Raw genomic sequence first — 22029 nt, 5'->3', positions numbered from 1 at the left:
ACCAAGAAAAATCTGATTGCTGTCTCTCACAGACCTTATCTATTTATTGTCCATGAAATAGATGCAAAACAGACGCTTCCCCCTCAAAGACAAGAGGGTAGGGAACAACATTTTTTTACTACTTCCCCACCACCACCACAAACCTGGTTGTGCAGCATAATTCATTATCCTGATGAGCCCTTCCGCAAGTACATGGTTATATGAATTTCTCTCTTCAGCATGTTGAGCTGGAAGTTGAATTCTCTCCAGCTTGACTGGGTCAATTCCTTTGTGGGAGGTGAAGGAAGAAAGGTAAATGAGGAAACAGGTATGTCTTGAGGTAAGTATTTAATAGACTGCAGCAGTTTTCTCAAAAGCAGCAATACAAAACTGGGCAATTTAATTTTGAACAACAGAAAGACTAAACACATTGATGTAACACTGAAAAACCTCAGTCTTAAATGGAGCCTGCTTGTTGAAGACACTCAAATCCAGGTGGTTGGTGACATCCAAGCCATTTTGCTGCATGTGGAATTCTCAGACTATTTGTTTGCATCTAAAACAAAGTCAAGTCATATCTGAAGAGCATAATGGCTCCAGGGGAAAAGATGGAAGTCTGATTTGAAATTCTGCTTTGGGAATAAGTGATCAGTTCACATATGTTTCAAAAAAATAGGAATTTTATTTAGTAACTAGTAGCCTCTTATTTACTACCCTCCCCAACAGATTCTCACTGATTTGTATAAGGAAACAAACGCCATCTTTCTTCAATTTGTTCCTCTAAAATAGCAAAGTTATTTCTCAGAATAGACTGGTTACTGTAAGGACTCTTAAAAATCAACTAAGTTATGGACTGCTGAGGATCTCCCTGTCCTTGTTGTAAAGAATGGTAATAAAATAGAAGATTACTATTGTGGGGTTTATAGTTTCTTCCAACCCTGAACTTGTAGTTAACTCTACATAACAATACCATTCAGGGTATCCCAATTATTTCTTCACTAATCAAGGTCTGTTTGAAGATTAATGACAGTGATACAAATGTTCTCTGTCATGATGAGACTAAAGAAAGGGTGGCAGGAGGGGAAGCATTTAAGGAACAAGGACAATCAGAGTGCTAATGTTCACAACAATCTGATATTTTAGTGAACTGTTAAGAAACAGTTTTCCTTCTGGGAAGAAAAGCTGCTTATAAGTAACATTTCTTAGAGAATATCTATATGCAAATTAAATTCTCACAGAAGGACATAGTCATTAACCAGCAGAAAACCATTAAGAAGACTAAGAAAACATGGGGGAGGAATACGGCAGGACCAGACAGGTACTCAACAAAGTGGCCAAATTAAAATCACAGTGAAAGAATTCATATTCAGCATCTTTCATTTGGTTGTCTGCCTGCCAAGGACTCCGAGTTCTGCATTCTTGAGATATAGCACATGCTCTAGCAACATATATAAAGGGTTCCTTCTGGGATTAGAGATCTCTCGGATCCAAGAGGTACACGTATGCACCTAAATAGATGTGTTACAAATTGTGACTCTTTCTTTCTGTTCACACAAATATTTCTTGCTGGTGAAAACCAACATATTTTCTTTACACTCATTCAAGAACATGGTGCAAAACGCAGACTTACTAGCCAAATGGAAGGAGTCATGATCAAAAGCCTCAAAAAGGTGTCTACATTTAGTGACCAAGACTGAGACGGCCCTTAGAAGCAAGGCTCAAATTAAAGTTCTTGGTTATGCTAGGACAATTCACTGCTTTTTGAACATGTTTCATTGTAGCCTTCACCACAGTTCCAGAGTGAGCAGGACTGGGGGGAATGGTGAAATTCAAACTGACCAGCTAGGGAATCAGAAACACACCTGAAACAGCTAATATACTGCAACAGAAAACCGCAACTCATTTTCCGGTGCTGTAGAGAAGACAAGTTCGTATTGCATTCAGTCACAAGAAATCATCCTAAATTTCAAATTCATTCCCTGTTTGATCTTATTCAAGTGCTCACTAGAACATTTACCAACTCTGTCAGACAGCAAACAGGTAATCAGATCCTAGACACACAGCTCCTACAGAGTTACTGCTTCCTGAAACTGGGAAACAACTCTCCATGTTCAGACCTCTTGTAAAAGAAAAGGGTCATTGACCCATACCTTGAGAAAGTCTGTGAGCAGACAGATCTCTTGCATTATATTGAATTCACATTGGCTCCAGCTCAATCCTGAGGCACCTCCCATGACTGATATTGAATTTGGGGTAGAAAAGAGCAGCTGTATAGCTCCTGGGCTTTTAAAGAACAACATTCTGCTCTTGCATCAAACAGGGGCACTAAATTAACAGCTTGTAAAACCCCTCCTCTTCAAGACAGAAGCACTGATTCTGTGGCCCCCTAAGACTGAAAGCAGTCTATTAGAGGGCACAGACTGTAATGGGACTCCTGAAAGACAAGACCACCAAACCTGGATGTCATTATCTGTCTAGCATCTAAGACCTAGGGCCAAGAATAAAGGAAGAAGGGAAAACAGCTTCCAAAGAGCACTGGGCTAATGTAAACTATTGACAAAGAAAGCTAATGAGTATAGCCTAAAGAATTTTTTCGTTTAGAAATGGCTGATGCAAGCACCAAAGAAAGAAGTGCCTATTTTGACCTCTTAACACCTAACAGGTATCTCCAATTTAGGGCCAGGATACTTTTAGTCTCTTTAAAGTTAGATATTTCACTGCTTGCTGTATTTCTCAAATACAACTGTCTGTTGTATTTGCTAAGTTTACTTAGTGCTAAGTTTACTGTAGCCATTGATTCATTTAAATAACTGGTCTGTCATAGAAACTATACTCATAAACTAAAAATAACTTAAATTCGGCTCTCAATTCATGACATACATGATTAATGTCCATGTAAGAGTTGTTTACATTACTGTTCCATAAGGAATCCATTTAAAATGCACAGAAAGATAAACAGCACAAAAGCTAATCATAACCATCCCTTTGAAAAGGTTACATATTCTCACACTGTCTGAATTACAATGAAGTACACATTTAACATAGGTTTGCTAGTCTATAAACATAGTCCAGGCTCCTTGGGAGACTTGCAAGATGTCTTATGGCATAGAACACTGACAACTTAAATAAACTTTCAATCAATTACAGCACAATGGTTGAGGCAGCTGGTGAGGAATTGCATAGTTCAAAAATAATTACTGAAGGACTGCCAAAGCTGGATAGAAATAGGCAGTACATGACTTTCATAATTACATCTGATTCTCAGGCCTTGGGCAATATCTATATGCTTAAAGTACACAAAGATTTAATTTTAACATATGGGGGCAAGTTTTAGAACATTTTATACTTGGCTTACATCTAGCAATCGCAGTACACGCAAAGTGGGAAAAAATTGAATCCCATAAATCTGCAGATTGAATTTTCAACTGAAATTAAGAGATGAAAAATTAAACAGAACAATCCTATTCTACTTCCAAGAAATCTATGGAAGTTATCTGACGCTCACAAATCTTTCTTAAAAATCTGATCCTTAGCAACTGTTTTTACTTACAGCATACTCATTTCTTCCTCCCCCATGTAAAGAATTTCTCATCCTTTAAGGCATGCATAAACAGAAGTTACAAACAGATCGTGCCTGTCTAAAACCATGTGCCTCATTGGTTTTCTCTAGAAAAAGCAAACATTGCTTACCTTTGTTGTGTGACATTGCATATAACAGACAGAGCACAAAGAGGGCATAGTAATCATCTTCAGCACAGTCCAGCGCATTATAGACCATATCAAGAAAAGGCCTGTGGAAAGGAGTAATTTTACAACTGTTCAGAAGAAAAGACATCTACAGAAAAATGAGTAACTATCTTGTTCTAAATGTAGCTAATGGAAGAAGCAATATTACAGTAATGTACATCTGCAGGCATTAAACAAAAATGAACCTGTTTAAGAGTAGTCAGATTATAACTAAGCCTTGTATTTATGTCCTGCCATTAATTCTCATGTTTTGATGGGATTTGTTACATGATACTTTCCGAAGAATTGGCTGTTCACGTGTTTACTAAGTTGTCTGTAGCACCTTTAGCATGTGTGTATGCAAAAGCTTGGTTTAAATGTTTACATAAGTAACTTTAAGTAGCTGCTATCACTGTTGCCTTAAAAAAACCCTACCTTAAATCTCATGTATTGAATGGACTTGAAGTTTTTACTATTACAAGAAAGCAGTTTTCACTAGAAGTTTGGAGGAAGCTAGGTTATTCTGAAAGAATCAGTCATTTAATTTCAAACAGTTCTAGGAAGAAAATGAACAGGGATGGAACATTTGAATGGAAAAAAAGAAAGGTTTAGGCTGCAGATAAGCTTTTTTTCCCCCATGACTTTTAAGCATGTGTGACCTACAACATATATACAGGAAGCCACAAACAGTCTCATGGTCACCCTTCATGTGTACCCTGAACAGACCAGAAAAGTCAAGCTAGCCCAGAAGCTGTCTGGACAGCTCAGATACGGCTGAGATTCAACTGATACTAGCACAAGCCTGATAGTAATGCAAGTTGGCTTCTTGTCTTCAGCTGGCTTGCACCCAAGTCAGCTCGGAGCACAAGCAGAAATTAGATTAGTTTTCACAGGTGGTCCAGACAGATAATAATTAAAAAAAAAAAATAAAAAATCATGGAAGAGTAATAAGACAGTTTATAACCTTGACTAAAAAGGGAGAATTCCTACTTCTCAAAGAATCTTTTTAACAGTGAAAAGAAAAAACATCCTTACATTACCTAAATTACATCCAAATAAAATACATTAAAATAGCATCCCAACTCATAAAACCAAGTACATTTTCCTATCTTCAGACCTAGCAGATAAAAAGCATCCACTTCAAACTCATCGCTATGGTTAGCAATGGGTTGTAAGGGCTATCAATGACCAGAACACAAGATACCTATCCCAGAGCTGTGGCACCCTGATGGTCACACTTAATGTATGCCAGTAAGCCACTCAACCAAAGTCACAACAATGTATTTAACACTTCTCCTCAGCTCTGCACACATTTCGACAACACGCTCTCTTTTATTAAAGCAAGGCTATGACAACAACAACAGAACACACTGTTCCTCTGCTCAGTTCACAACATCACAGTCATATGTTTGGGCATTTCTGTAGCTGTATTACAAGCATCCTCCATAATACATCCGCCACTGAGCTGCGATCCTCTTTGCCCAAGTTCAGCACAGCTCTGTGTACCTACGCCAAATCGCTTAGGTACAGATACTCCTACTGTAGATCTCAAAAGAAAGTAACTATTCATGGAAAAGCAGCCTAAAGAATTAGCAATGTTGAAAATAAACCAGGAGTGCCTTCAGTCTTCCTAAGTGTTGAAGAAGCCCTATAAGCCTCATGACATCCTGAAATGGGGTGCTTTACACATAGCAAAGGGAGTTCAGCTTCAAGGTCTGAAGAAGAAAGGGGACCAAGATATCCAGGTTCAAGATTATTAAAATACAGAAATGCTACAGCACTGGGTCTGTTGTCAGACCAACAACACATAGTAATTACCCTAAAAACTGACAAACGATGTAAAAGTAATATTTAATTCTATAAAACCAATGTTTTAGGAGGTCAAAGCTGCAAGAAATATCTGTAGCTGTTCCACTAACACTAATATTACATGGTATTAAGTGACTTCTATAGTCTCTAATGCATTTTTCCTTGTTTTCACCCATCTACTACTTAGATTCGTGAAATTACGTAATTCTAAGAAGATATGATCACAGCAGTGACCAAAATAATTTACATTCCAGGTACTTCACAGCATCTATCTGCATTATCAAAGTCTCAACTGAAGTAATTTGAGGCCAGAACAACTGCTAGAATCCCACTCACCAACAGGTCCTCATATAGCCTAAATATCGGAGAGACCCAGAAAAATTTCAGCTGTAAGAAAGTAGCAACAGAAGGTGCAATGTAGCATGAAGATTTTTTTATTCTGGAAAAAACTTTACTATGTAACATATCATAAAAGGAAGCAATTGAAATTAACTTAAGGCTTTAGGCTTAACTTCAGGCTTAAATTTTCCAGTAGTGAGGCACATCGAAATAAATTACACCAAAAATACTTTCTCTTATGTTCTTCACAGTAGCAAAAAGGCGAAGGGAGACTGAAAATTTACCTTTTACAGCTACAGCTTTTTAACCGCAAACACTGCTGTTTTGTGTTTATTTTCAACAACTACTGGACAAATTTTAAAAGCCATTTTTAATATTAGAGGCCACATGGCAAATATTTTCCATTGTATTTCTTAAGTCTGTAAGCATTTTCTTCCTTTATTAGCCTTTTACTAGTAACTTGCTAGGAGAAACAGGTTAAATGTCATATAAGTATTCTTGAAATTATTTATTCTTGTAGACTGTGTCCACAATTGAAAACTGCAACACTTTAGGAATCACTATCATCATAATCATCAACGATTATTCCAGTTATGGCAATTTCTCCCACTTGAAGCATGACATAAAAGATGACTGTATTTTCCACTACCACATAGCTCACCTTATCCACAAAACTCAGCAACTCCAATCAGTGTAGGAAAGAAGCTACACACACTTGAACAAATGCTTTGAGAAATTCAGCTACTGCTTCAAATATTACAATTGGCATACAGAATAACACAAAATCTAAGCTGTAGCAGCTTATCCACCTATATTTCCAAAAACTTACGTACAAAACTAAGGCCAGAAACACCCTACACAAGGTCTATCCTTATTTTAAAAATATCTTTTGCTCTGCACATTCTTTGATGCTGTTTATTTCTAGGAAAGATGCAGGATGCTGACAGATCATATCTGCAGATAAAGAGAGTCCTGAAATGCAGATATTTGCCAAATGCATTGGCATCTCACACATTAGTATTTTGCAATTTTCAACACCTGAGCACCTTAGTTGCTTTAGTATTCAGTGAAGTCATTGCCAATTTCTTTCTAAAAGCCATTTGGCACATATTTTAGTCAAAATATCAATAATCTAGAAAAACGTATTTTAAAGCCAGCTCAAGTCAAGGTTCAATTTCACTTTTACAGTGAAATTGTTATCTTTATTAATGAATGTAATCTAAGCTACGTCAAAGCTTTAATGGAGACAGAATGAAATTCTGGGAATACCAGGCAGCATTTTCCAAGTTTAAAAATAAATTGCAAATCCTATTAAACATATGCATTTCCCCAAGGGACACACTGGCAATTACTTTTGTGTTAGAGATGGCATGTCCAGTTTCTTTCCTTTAGCATTCTAATAACAAGAGTGCAAAATTCATACTGAGAAAGTGCCTTAGTGGCATTTAATATATCCAAGTTTAAATTTTGATGTCAGAGCAATTTCTGCTACCCAAACCACTTAAAAATTGCATTTCCAAAAGTCTTCAATAACCCTAAAATATGCTAACTAACCTTGGAAACTGTTCACAGGTTAGCAGGGTTTATTTACAACTACTACTTCTAAAATTCTTCCAAATTCAGCCCTGATCAGAGGAATTTATCTTTTTTCCCCCCCGTAAGTGTATACAAAATTGGCGGATGTGACCATATATGTCATTAAGAAGAGTTCTTCTAGCTTAATTTAGAGTTTTAGAAAATTCTGGAATGAAAACATTTATATTCTAGTTTTATTGTCTTAATATGCTGTAATTCAATTTTACTAACTTAAGGCATCACAACTGCCATAAAGGAAAGCACAGAGGAACAGGACTATTTCTAAAACTGATCGGTAGAGGTCATATCCCTTTTTTCTCATCCCGTAATTGCCTCTCTTATTTGTGATTCTCAAAAACCCCTGTAATTTTAATTGGAGTCAGATCTGAAACTTCCTTTAAGAGAAGTGAGAGAATTAACATGAGGGCAAGTAAGGAAGAAATCCAGCAAAATACACTGCAGTATCTTATACCTGTTCCAGTTTGTTATCTCACTCCCAGAGGCAGCTGCACTCTTTTCTTCATCTGTTGTATTCTGTTCTGTCACAGTAGAGATGGGCAGTTCTGACAGTTTACACCTCTCCATGATTACCATCTCTATTTCTAAAACCAAAACAAGGTGGTATTTTTAACAAACAGCTAGGGAAGCTCTTTTGTACTTTCCATTTTGCATTAAAAGTGACTGATGCAATTATATGTTAGAGGTGCAACCATAAACTTGGAAAGGTTTATGAATTCATAGATAAGAGGCAAAATTTCTTCTCACTAAAATAGTTTGTTTACATTTCTTTAAGGAATTTAACTGCTGTAAGAAAATTACGCACATGCATACTATATGGAAAGAGAATATATAGATTTTGGCAAATAAACAAGCAACAGCAATCCCCCTCCCCTCCAAACTACAGGAAGAAAACACATGGAACTTCTTTCTGGGGGGGAAAAAAAAAAATCTCTGTGAAAATGATGGTCAGACTGGGGCATGGGTGGCCATCAAGTTCCATAGAGGGTGCAAATAGGTCTCCACAATTACAGCAAACAGGTTATCTGGTCCCAAGTACATCATTCCTATTCACTTTAAGCAAAAGTATTAGGACCAACTCTAGCTTTTGCTTAAGAATTTGGACAGAGATGACTACTAAATGTTCCTGTTTAAAGAGTAGATCATGTCATATTTTCTTCAAGTCATGGTGGGCAACAAAACATCAGTATCCAAACTCTGTCATTTTAATTTGCTGTTATACTCACCTTCATTTTCACTGCTTGTTCGGATGCCCTTCGAACTCACTTCTGTACTTTTAGTTTTATCTAGGTCATCTTGGTTATCTTCAGATCCTCTGTCCTCTTCATCTTCTTCACCAACATTTTTATAGTTGGGTCTTTTCTGCACTCTCTTCTTCCCCTTCTGTTTGTTAATTTCAAGGGACCTCTCAAGTGTTTCTGTTGGTTTTATGAAACATCTGATACTTGACTTTGCCTGTAAATTTGAAGAATTTACGTTGAGTTACAGCAAGACATTTTAAACTCAAACTTATAAAGAAACTTCAGTTCATATAAAAGAGGGAGTTTAGAATGAAAATTAGCAGACCACTTACAACTCTCCAATACATTTTAAAATACAAGAAGGCAGACCTCAAGTTGTATCAAATCTTCAGTAGTACAATTATCTCCAAAGTAACATATCCTAAAGATCTCTCATTAAAAATATGCCATTTTGAGACAGAAGATACAGAACTACCTATTTCATCAATAAAAGTTTATTAATTTATTCCTCTCCTTTTAACTTCCTAAACAGGTGAGACACTGAGTACATACAAAGTCAAACAGTAAGCAGTTACCACCTGATTTTACTGATTATTAATTTACAGAGCAAGAAAATTTATTTAGATGACAAATTTCTCCCAGAGTAAGTTATTTCCAAGAGTGTGCACTATCTGTGCCATCCTAACAACAGAGACCTCACAAAACATTTGGAAAAATCCCTCCCTTCACTCAATAAGGAACACGTATACATAAAAAGTAAGACATTAGGAAGAAATCTGGGAAGAAGCCTTCTACAGGTTGAATGTTTCTCTGATTCTTCTGACTTTTTTAATAGGTTTCAAAGAAATCTTGCATAAACCTCCTTGCGCTTGGCACTGAAACAAACCAGACAGTAGGAGGAATCTTTCACAACACCAGAAAAACTCACAATGTGAAATTTACCACACTCATGTTCCCCAGTAACCTCTCCAATATACTTTTAGTCTGATCAAACTGCAACACAGGAAGGTTTTAAACCAACCAGAGTTACAACCTTTTATTGATGGTTTCTGGTCAGAAAAGTCATAAAAAAAAGGAAGAACTCATGAAGTCCTATTCTTTAGGGAAAAAAAGAAAAAAGTAGCATGCAAGTTGCATAATGCATTTTTCTCTTCCTGCATTCACTTCTTAAAATTGCTTCCTAGAATCCTGTAGCTACTTTCTTTACTAAGAATGCTCATAGTTATAACCCTTGCATTTCGAAGATGACGTTAGCTGTAACAGCACAATAACTGAGACCAGTAGACAGCAATGTGCTCGTAAACACTGAGCCATTGTCTGGTCCATCTCAAGACAGAATGCTGAGAGAAGTCAACATATATATGCTGTCCTGCTAAATGTAACAAGTCTATATATTTAAAGCATTCTAAAATCAGACTTAAAATAATTTACATTGTATATGCTTTAACTAAGTTGATTATAGAGTTTGAGATACTGTTCTTTTATACTTCTAAAATGTCTTTCAACCATGCTTTCAATTATGGTTTATCTTGTGCAATGTGTGCTGGTAAAATAAGGCAATAACTGTAACAACTTTTACGGGAAGGAGAAAGTAGGTTAAACAAGAAACATGAAATAGGTGGAACTGGCCCACATCCGAATTATGCAGAGAAACAGATCTCACAGGAAGTAAGGTAAACCTTAGTGTGATGACTGCTAACAAGTTTAAATACATTCCGTTGGCTATGCATACTCAACTCTCATCATGAGGTAAGAGACAGTATTTCTTCTGATATCACCTAAACCCAGAAATACAGGGATAAAATATAGAAAGAAAACTGCATCTTCATTTGCTATACTTGAGGAGAAGAACCTGTTCAGTGGAGGTTGGGCAACCTCTACTGCCCTATGATGTTCAGCATATCTCCACAGGTTGGTTATTGCCAATTCATGAACTATCATAAATTAGACCTGCTGGTGATTTTTTCAACAAACTGATCTGCAGGAAGCAGTACCATTTGTCCCTGACAATTACCATTGCTCTTTTGCCTTAAATAACTCTGGATGTGTTGCATTTGTACACAGCAACTGCAACCCTTCTCAGCTTTTAGTTTTGTTAAGTGTTCTTTACTCTTCAGTCTCCTAACATGAGGACACATGACCTTGCTTCTGGTAATCTCAGTCCATGCTCTCTACAGCTCATTCCACTTCAATTTATTTTGTTAGGAAGATGAATATAAACATGAGGTTCTACTTACTTCCAGTTTTAGAAACTACGAGTTAGTTAGAAACAGACAGTCACACTTGAATTTAAATATATCGAGACATCTCAGCTACAAGTGATGAGCAGTGTTAGGTACGAAGCAGGGGTTTAGAGAGAACTGTGGCTCACCATAACACACAGAAATATCCCCCAAACAAGAAGCTTGGGAGAATATGAGAATGATTATCATGGGAAATTGTAACAGAAAGGAAGTAGTAAAAGATAAATATAGGTTTGACTTAAGAAGAAAAACAATTCTAAACTCAGCCAAAGAGTAAATTTAAAAAAAAAAAAGAAAAAAAACACAAACCAAACTTACTCATCATGTTTCTCTACTAACCCCAAAACAAGCAATTCTGAAGTAGCTTCTGAAATAGCTTCCATTATTCAATGGAAGTTTGTCATTTCTTTGCAACAGAATACACCACAGCTATAACACTGCAACAATCCTGATGCACCCCTGAAATGGCTGACTGCTCAAAAATCAACTTTCTGCTCTAAGAAGTCCTATCACAGAGCAACAAGAAACTGCCTCACCTTTACTTGTTTGTGCCTCCTTATCTACAGCTGACTTCAGCCTTACTGCATTGAGTTGTGTACCAGTAGAAAATACCATGTAATATAGGCAGTAGCTTTTCCCACTCAAAGAAGAACAGCTCACTTGATAGCTTCCCTCGTTGGAAGCAGCACATGGGGCAATTCTGCTGAAGACTACTCTCTGCTTTTTCTGCACCAGTAGCCTTTCTGACAGTACAGGTTCACCCCTCTAAGATTTCACTGAAGAATATGGTTGAATTACCAAAACCTAAAGTTTCTTCTATGCGAGCTTTTTCCTGGTCCACCAAAAGTGCCACCACTCTGCTCTCCCTGTAACAAATGTCCACCTCTAGCAGTTTTGCTAAATGTCTATCCTAGAAAGCCAATATCCCTCCTATTTACTATTGGTCAGGTATGAGAGAAGTACTAGTTTACATGCCATGAGGATCTTTAAGACCAGTAATAAGCTGCAATCTAAATAGTATTACAAACACAAGAGAATAGTGGAACAGAAGTTCATGGGAAAGCCCTAATATTCCTAACATTAGTGGAAGCACACAAACACATGCTACAGAAATTCTGCAACTCTGTACAGTAGCTATGAAAGGAAGAGAAAAATCTCACTTCTGTAACGTCTGGTGCCCCACCCTCTCGCCACAGATTTCCTAGTAACAAAGCCACTTCTGCACAAGAAACAACATGCAACATTCAGTACACAGCTTGCAGGTGAGACAAGAGATTGCTTTATCTTAAGACATTTGGTCCATTGCAGTTTACTCTAAAAAAGATTAAATTCTAAATATCAAGGTCAACAGTACAAAATACCAGAACCTAAAACCTACTGGCTAAGATTAGCACACAGAGCTTCCACTGCACAGTAGGAAGAAATGTGGAAAAGCTGACTTGTATTGTGGAAGACTTAAAGCATATCTCCCCCTTGAAACTCTCAGTGCTATAACCACTGCTGGGAAAGAACATGCACAAGAACATAATCTATTGCTTGTTATAAATTAAATATGCAGTAACTCTTCGCTGACTAGTCAGAAATTGGGGAACACATTCAATCTTTAGACAGAACTATACTCATAAGCCTCTTAACCAAAGTTATGTTGTACCCCTTTCTTATTACCATCCCCTGTTAGGCCTTTAACAAGTAACAAACTGAGAGACTCACCACAAAAGGGAAAAAAATCATACATATGACACACTTACAAAAACACGAGAAGCAGCAGCCTCTAGCAACATCTACACAGGATTAAATCCAAAGATACAAGGGCAATGACAAAGTGATAGCACTCCCTCTACTTGTGGCTGGCCTATGTTCTCTTATGTACATGGATGCATGCTTTCAGAGACGATTGTTTTTACTGCTAAACCAGTGGGGCTATTCAGACAAAATCCTTAATTCCTTCTATATCCAAAGGATTTACCATAAGGCCATGTATTTTTTCTAAGTCTCTCATTTCTACAAGTCGTGTAAGGAAGTAATCTCACAGGAAAGTTGTGATGACTCATTTCTATTTCACTGCCAAAAAGCTGATAACATAAACTGAACAGAGAAGACTGGATTACAGAAATGTCCCATCAGAATGACAGAAGCCTTTGTAGTGCTTGACCCCTATAGAAGCAACTAAGTATTCTAATGCATGTTCTGCACATGCATACACCACTACTGGAAATATATATGCATGCATGAAAATATTGCAACTCTGACAAGAACAGAATACACTAAGTTGTAGAGAGTATTTTTCTGCTGAAATCTCCTACTGCTGTTCTCTCCTAAGCACAGTCACCTTAGCTTACCAGTTTCCAGATGCCTGATTCTACTTCTCAAATGTTTTCTCTAAAACAAAAATATCCAAAATTAGTCAGCCACCTACCGAGTTTTTCTGTACATCTTGCTCAACTTTAGAAGAAAACACCGAGAGGTCACCATTAAGTATAACCTCAGCTAATGAGTTCACCAAAGGGGCATAATGTATAATTAGGAAAACCTATTAAAAGAAGAGTGGAAAGAAATATCAGACATATATTACAGAACACATAGTTTCACAATTTCAGTCACTGAACATACTTTGACCTTGTTAAACTGGTAACTTCACATATAAAGTACAAGTGGTAACACTGGTAGTTCATGAAATCTACTTCGACCTTTCTCTCCATTTTAAGCTACCTAGTATAAATAATTCTTCACAATCTTCCCTCCTATAGAAATGTAAAATTCTCTCTCCTCATCAGCTTCAAGATGAAATTTATGCAATATTCTAGCGAGGAACCCAAATTAGAACTGCTCCAGAAAATTAGGGGATTTTTGGCTAGGGTTTTTTTGGGTGGTGGGAGAAATAATTTGATTTGTTTGATTTCGTTTGTTTTGGAGATTTTTTGGGTTGATTGGTTTGGGTTTTTTGTTGGTTTTTTTTTTTGAGAAACTACGCAAACTGATTCTGGTATAGAGCGTTCAATGACCTTCTTGCATACCAACAGCTGGCACGACTCCAGTAAGTTCTGTGTCATGCATACTATTACTTTGCAGTGATTCATGAGTAAATGTCATGCAATAGGCTGAACTGGATCAGAAGCAGCTTTTCCTGCTATGAATTAGCTGTTATTTCTTGCAATGACTTATGGTCTAGCTACAAAGCGGCTGCATAACAGAGAATAAGGGCCATACTGCTTACAGTATTAAAGCACTTCTGAAGAAGCTCTTCAGTGCTTTAACATAGTTCTCTGTTTACACTAAGCACTCTATTTTGAAGCAAGGCTTACAAGGTTGGACCAGCAAATGACTGGCTCCTGGACAGAACCAGCTCAGATCCAGCCGCAATAGCCTTATGTCAGTTTATAACCATTTTCTCCAGAGGAATATCAAAGTCTAAACAGCACTTCTAGCTGAAAAATCCCCAAATAATTTCTAAATCAGTAAACCTAATCATTGTTTTGGCAATATTCAGCTAAACATGCCCTCCACATGTTTTTTGGTTAAAGTGACAACCATTACAGACCTTCAAAAGTGAAGTGCTTATTAGAATGCTGTGGTGACCATATAAAACTTAGAAAGTTGCAACACACTTTGAACAACCTCACAAATCACTACAGCTTCTTCTAATTCAGAAAACGTAGCTTGGCTACACACAGGCATGTTTTGGTGTAAATATGTTACACGTTCACTTTGTGAACAGTGGATGAAATCCACAGCAGAAGAATTTCATCTGCTAGTATGACTCTCCAATATGAGTAATGCTTGAAGTGTATGCCTGGTCTCAATAACAGGAGTTAAGAAGGTTTTTCAGATACTCAGTGTACACTTTTTCAGGTCCCCCTCCAAAGACAGACTCTAGGTTAAGAAGAGGTGGAAAAATATGTATTTCTGCTAATTACAGAAAAAGGATTTGCTACATCACATCCCCTTCTGACACAAAATGTTTTTTCTCAGTTCTTTATGGTTAGGAAAGCAGTACCATTTTCCTTATTAAAAAGAACAAAGAACATGGATCTAAATCTTGAAGTGATACCTAGACAATACTTCCACTGAAATCAAAGAGGCTAAAAGAGGTCAACATACATAGCCCTATGATGCAGATCCCTTTAGCTATAACAAGCTGTTTCTCCCAATGTTTCATCTGTGGTAAATAACTACCACATCACCATAGTTTTTTAGGTTTAAGTTAAGAAGCATCAAATTGTATTATCCTGAAAAATCGTATTTTTCAGAAGAGTTCTTAAAGAAGATGAAATTATGGGCCAGACCATAAGAAAATGACTCATGTAAAATGGTAAGTTCAAAGGAAGAAAAAAGAATAAATTCTATGAATACAAGGCAAAACTATTTTCAGAGAAAGTAATTTAAGAAAATTAGCTTCCTATCCATGCACCAGCAACTACAGGGAGAAAAGATTATTTTTCTCTACAATAACAAGAAAAACCCACTGTGAAACTCAATATGAAAAAAGGAGGTGGGACTGGTAACAATAAGAAATTACAAGTATTTAAATACAGATTTAAGGTATAGGTATAATGAAATTCAAATTGTGAGAAAGTTTGAGGCTGAAGTGGTGGGGGTTTGGGGGTGAGGAGGGTGGTTGTTTGGGGTTGAAACAAAACAAAACAAAAACCCACAAAAAAAAAAAAAAAAAAACAAAAAACCAAAAAACCCAAAAAAACAACCATGAGATCACTGCTCCTCCTATTTCTATCCAAACCTGGCATCTTCCATTCCTTAGGCAGATTCAAATTGCAATACAGCATCTAACTAAACTTTACCTGAAATATTACCAAGTCCTGTCCTAGTGTGTTGCATGGCTCTGTTATGCACCATGTGTCAAGTGGTGTACATAAACTATGATCACTGACTGCTCTAATGGCTACCCTGTGCTATGGGATCCTCAGAAGAATATTAGCTCAAGTAAGAAACTGTTTGGTCTGTCCATAAAAAGACAAATTATCTTTCTTTTTAAATGGAAACTGATAGGTTTAAATCTTCACTTGCCAAATTGTCTTTAAGAGATTTGCCAAAAACACACTAATTTATAAATCATAACATTACTGCAAAACATGTTCAGAAATAGGACAAAATACTTAAAATACTTACTTGGGAAAGAAGATAGAGAGAAACTTGGAGGCTTATTTTTGGACGCTCTCCACCCTATGGAAAAAATTTATGAAAAATGCAGATTCATTTATACAAAGTCAAAGCATTTACACGATTTAATATTTTATTTAAAACAAAACTTTTAATATGGTGCTGTTCCACATTCTGCCACTAAATGTTCAGAAAGCATCATGCTCTTCATCATTCACTTCTCGTAAACTATTTCAACTGAAGACTCTCAGAATAAGCATGTTCCTCAATCTACACGCTTAAAAAAAATTGCTATTGATTACAGTCTCTCATAGTCACTTTGGTAACTTAAATTTAACAGGTAAGTATGCCAGAAGCATGCTGACTTTCACTATAATACTATTCCCTCAAAAAGTACTTCTCAGTTAACCTTCATTAAAAATTTGCTCTAAAAATTACCTATTCAGAAACAATGAAATATTACCTACATATTAAAAAACATTTTACTGATAGACACTTCTCTAAATCAAGTAAACTGCATAGGACAAAAATATTTGAAGTATAATTTGAACACAACACTGATAAATTTATATACCAGTAGTAGTGAAAGCATTTTTAAAACTGAATTGATACTTCAAAAAAAACATCACCAAATAAATTCATCAGTTATCGCAAGAGGTAAGAGCAGCTCCATTTTACAATCATAAAGACATAAGTGCCCGGAAACAGGACGACAAGCAGATTTCTGCACATGTGTGAATGGAAGAAGTTAGCAGAGCTGAAATGAAAGTTAAAAGCCAGGAAAGTCTGCTTCACCCTATTTCAATGGCAAGACAAGAAGCTTATTGTTATTCAATCTTCAGTGCACAAGGAACATACTGAATTCATTAACTTGCAAGAAACCTGACCTCTGGCTAATGCAAGTATGCTGAAGTTCACAAAGCACTGCCTATCTTAAGAACAAACACCATTACAGAAGATTAAAAAAAAAAAAAAGTTAATTTATTTATTTTCTTAGAAGACAAGTGAACACAGGAACCTGTACAGGTTTTAAAAGAGCAGTTTCTATTTCATTAAAAATTAGCTTTCAATTATGCTTTTTAAAAAAAAAAAAAAGCCAAAAAAAAAAAAAAAACCCACACAACAAAATCCCCACCTTTTTATAAGAGCAGCTAGTTACAGGACAAGCGGCTTTAAAATGAAAAAGGGTAGATGTAAATTGGATATAGTTCTTTAGAATGAAGGTGGTGAGGCACTGGCACAGGTTGCCCAGAGAAGCTGTGGTTGCCCCATCCCTGGCAGTGTTCAAGGCCAGCTTGGACAGGGCTTGGAACAACCCGGGCTAGTGGAAGGTGTCCCTGTCCGTGGCAGGGTGTTGGAACTGGATGAGCTTTAAGGTCCCTTCCAACCCAAACCAGTCTGGGATTCTATGAAAAATAAAACCAAGTGTATTGCATTGAAACACAGCTTATCTGCAAACAGAATAATCAAGTATCAAAACCAGTTTGTATTTTCTACCTGGAGTGGATTTTTACACCATGGAAAATTTGCAGGGATACTGGGAAAAGGTATTATAATCTGCTTATTTTATCTATTCTGCCCTTAAATTCAGTCTCAGGATATTTCCTACACTCACCTTATTTGAGCCATTTCATGTAAAGCACACATAGATATTGACGACATTAACAATACTACAGAATGCACCTGCTGAAAAAAATCGTTATGCGTATTGAAAGTAATACCTTTACCTGTTAGCAGGTATTAACTTACCTTGTCTTGATTGACTAGTGAATACACATAGAGGGGAAGAAAGAGCCGATTAAGTAGGTGGTCTGTCAGCACATCGTTTAAAAATTCACAGTTAATGATAAGGATATCGTTAAGGTAATGTAAATGATCAAGATGTTCTGCTACCAGGTCACTCAGTTTGCCCCTATTTCTGTGCCTGAGAAAGAGAGCAGAAAGAAAGTCTGAGATATAATCAATTGCCAGAGTGTTAAAAACCTTAAGGAAAGAATTAATGTGCAATGTGTAAAGAGGTTTTTAGTAAAGTCTAATGCAGCTAGCAAACAGTATTCAGGCTTAGATGTGGTTTAGGATGCACATATTAAGTTCTTCCCCAAGTTTTCAGAAGTGGTGGTTGTTTTAAAACTTCACTTTCCACTGCCAGGGTCTTTTTACACGCCAACCAGAAAAAAAAAAAAAAAAAAAAAAAAAAAAAAAAACAAAAAAAAAAAGGAGAAAACAAACAACAAAAAAAACACCCTATTCTAACGTGGGGTGGAAAGGCTAACCAAGAATAATCTAAACCAACAAAATATTTCTGTAGATGATAGTGGAGTATTACACATGCATTTCAGGTCTGAAAGTTCATGTATTTAGTAAGAGTTCACCTTTTCAGTTTAATTTTTTTTCCTAGAAACTTTTCAGAAAGCTGTTCTACTGAGATGCTACACAGAAAAGGAAGATTAAAAAGATACAGTTAGTAAGACTGGAACAAAAAATACTTTTTGTGTCTTCTGGGCATCTACTAAATTTAGCAGAATTAAAACAAAGATGAAGAAAAAGTATGTTGCCAAACACTAATTTACTATCTGGATATCAGAATGGAAAGGACACAAAGCACTAACCACTATCAATTCAAAGAATCAGTAAAAAACTTTGCAAGAATGAAAAGCTTAACCTGTTTACAGTGGAATGTATTCAGAAACTAACTTCATCCAACCACTACAGACAAAATAAGGAGAGTATCAACACCTGGAAAAAAGCATTTCCATTCAACACCCAGCATTTGTAAAACCTTACTCTTCATCAGTCTGCACACAGTTATCCAGTTCTATCACGTGGCTTCCAATAAACCAAACGAGGTTGGAGAAATAAGGGACAGCAGTTTTATCTCTAATGTAATGCAGCATAGGTTGGTTGTCCACTGAAGAGAAATTGTTAAAAAGAAAAAAATCAGTTGCCAACTTTTTGTAATTAAGAAATACAACAAAGTATCTTCTGAATTTGATTACATGCTAGCTTTTCATACGAGTATATACCTGACATGATCTTATGCATGAAATGGATATCTACAAAAGCATCATATCAATTCTTAATAGGCTTGAATGAGCCTAATACTGATATATTTACATAGGTCTGAATATAAACAAATCTAACGGAATTGAGAAAGGTTGGGTTTTTTTAGCACATTCTGTATTAATAAGAAAAGAAAAAAAGCATAAGAATAAAGCAGTAATTCTGAAAGTCAAGCTAGTCAGACTTACATGACACTGCATTAAGGAACACGGGAATCATCAGTGAAGGAAGGGCAAAAGAAACAGACAACAGTTAACAAGATTAGGAACTGGGATAGCGACATCCTCCAAAAGGGTTTAAAAAGCTAAAGCACAAAGCATCTAAACTAAAAGATACATGGTAGGTGTTAGATCAGAATATATGCAAATGGATAGTCAGAAAACTATGAACCCTGAACACCTGAGCTGTGTTTTTTCAACTCTAACCTTTGTATCACTGTAACATCCAATGAAAATTCTAGACAAGTGAGTTTGTTTTTTTTTTTTACCATAAAAATACTTAGATACATAAATATGTAACTAATAGGATATAAAGCCTGCACTTTGCTCTTTCTCTGAGCTCATACTTCGGTTTACAGCTCCTTGAAGTAGAAACATGTACAAAGTGCCCATTTCACGACATACAAAAGAAAGACATTTTTGTCCCTTTCAGTCAACACTATGAAGAACCTCTCAGCTACACAGGCTACCCAGTTATTTGCAAAGCCAATTGTTTATTGTTTTAAAAAACAGATCTTATGTTCTTCTATGATGAAGACTTATCAAATCACTCTTTCTCTTGATAAAAAGCTGTGTAAATTCAAAATGCAATTTAATTTAAAATGGATTAAAGACTAAGAAGCCCTTCATGAACATATTCCATAATACATACTACCTTACAGCACACTGATTTTGCAGGTAAAAATTCTGAATATACACCAATTTCTCTACAGAGATCACTGTGATATTTTCAGCCTATTACAGATTTTATACATCCCACCTAAAAAATTAGGGGAAAGTGACTTTTGGACATTGTCTAGTTCAAACCCATTCTCCACATAACAATAACTTTGAAGTTCAACCAGGTTGCTCTGGGTCTGGTTGAGTTTTTAAGATCTCAGACAATACAGATTTCTCGGTGTCTTCGAAAAACCTGTTGCACTGCTTAAGTATCCTCACAGTGAAGTTTGGGGTTTTTTTCCTGATGTCCTACAGAAATGTCCAGTACAGGAATTTGTGACAGCAGCCTCCTGGCCTTGACTGGGCCTCTCTGGGAATGGTTTAGCTCTTCTTCAGACTGCAGCACCTACGAGCTCTATAATCATATTCTAATGCACTTAAAATCCAAAAGGAAGTGATGTAGCCAGAAAGGTTACTGCTTCATACATTATAAAGCTCAAGTTCATAAGTCAAAAGTATTTCATAGGATTAAAGCACTTCAGCTTTGGGGTTGGGTTTTTTGGTTTGTTTAAATACAGTCGCATTCTGATCTCTGTTGGAAGGGAAGCTGAAGCTCCTCATGCATGCTTGTTTTTTTAAAACCAGTTTCACCTCTGAGGAAACAATATTATTTACAAGTACATACTGTAGGTTTGGGGTTCTGTTTCACAAAAACCAAAATATGTACCTGAAGCATGACAACATGCCAAGCTTTTCAATCTCATAAAAGACAGAAAACCCTTAAATGTAAATATCTGAAAACTAAACTACAACAAAACAAGCCTTTTGTACACATGCCTTTCTGAATATATAAAAAGCATACCTTTGTAGACATTTAAAGTTATAGTCCTAACAGCAATCCTGACCATGCTTTCTGGGTGGTTAAAAAATTTAATAGCTTCAGTGTACAAAGCGAAGTCATTAGTGTGCTGTAACAAAAGAAAGTATTTATGCATTAACCAAACATGTACAGAGTATCTATTGGGATTCTGCATGAAAGCTGTCTTCCATGTATTGCTCTGATATTTTTACCTTCTACTTAAGTGTTTGAAATGATTTTACAATGCAGTCAGCTGCATTTGTAGCTCTGCATTAAAATAAGCCCGCTTTAAGCGTCAGAGCTTTCCAAGTTAACTCTGCACATATTGAGTGCTATAATGCCCTCTTCTGGCAAATGTGGAATGGAGCGAGGAAAAATCCACTGCCACCTTGACCTTTGATTACTCAGGCTTTTCAGACTATGACTAAGACTCTTAGAACGAAGTAATGCAACAGAAAAGATCCTGTTTAAAAAAAGCACAAGAAAACAAGGCATAAACAAGTTGAACTCCCACAGAAGTAGACTTCAGAACTACCTAAACAGTCCAATATAAACCAACTTCCAGATTTTTATTTTATTACAGTTGTGTAAAGACAAAGACCTTCTTTATTATGTTTTTGCAGAGATCCCCACAAACAAGTCCTCAACCACTGACACCGCTGTTATAAAAATAAATGTAGGACACGCCAGGACAAGAGACTAACTAGAATGTGTACGAAACTGCTATCCATTTCTAACTAAAGTCCTCTCATCATTATACTACAACTCTTTTTTCACTTACCTCATTATAAAAGAAATGTACAGTATGATTGTTGAGCTTCAAGGAAAGAGTTTTCAAAAATGATATATAATATGCCATGATCTCCTCATCAGAGAAGTCAAATTTGTGGACAATAATAGAATTTACATAATTATTAGAGAGCAGGTAGTCTGAAAAATAAGAGACATCATACAGGTTAAGAGAAAGAAAAAAAATTATGCTAACTATCTGTATCTAAAGTACCTGCTAGCAAAAATCTACCTGATGCTTGAAGATCTCCATTTTTAGCCAAACAACTCAAGCAATGGCTTCAAGCAGTAACATAAAGAAACTGTTCCCTACAAAGGTCTTTGCTGCCAAGAACAAGAAAACTGAGAATACACTTCATCTTCCTCAATTGGCTGATGCCAACCTCATGAAGTTTAAC

At 36.3% G+C, this 22029-nt stretch overlaps 1 protein-coding gene across 1 annotated transcript in view; it reads right to left on the bottom strand.

Moving 5' to 3' along the window:
* Positions 1-21836, bottom strand: part of CLEC16A (C-type lectin domain family 16, member A) — a gene marked incomplete at its 5' end in the record, with an annotated part of 57802 nt that extends 35966 nt beyond the window's left edge. Inside the window, 11 exon segments of the mRNA XM_010017748.1 lie at positions 144-266; positions 3670-3770; positions 7901-8030; positions 8673-8901; positions 13347-13460; positions 16055-16108; positions 17795-17969; positions 18830-18953; positions 19294-19299; positions 20846-20951; positions 21624-21836. Coding sequence (XP_010016050.1) covers positions 144-266; positions 3670-3770; positions 7901-8030; positions 8673-8901; positions 13347-13460; positions 16055-16108; positions 17795-17969; positions 18830-18953; positions 19294-19299; positions 20846-20951; positions 21624-21836 — 1375 coding nt within the window.
* Positions 21837-22029: the final 193 nt, after the last annotated feature.

This window comes from Nestor notabilis, unplaced genomic scaffold, assembly GCF_000696875.1.
Source record: "Nestor notabilis isolate BGI_N333 unplaced genomic scaffold, ASM69687v1 scaffold14497, whole genome shotgun sequence".
NCBI lineage: Eukaryota > Metazoa > Chordata > Aves > Psittaciformes > Psittacidae > Nestor > Nestor notabilis.
This window is presented reverse-complemented; position numbering and strand designations above follow the sequence as displayed.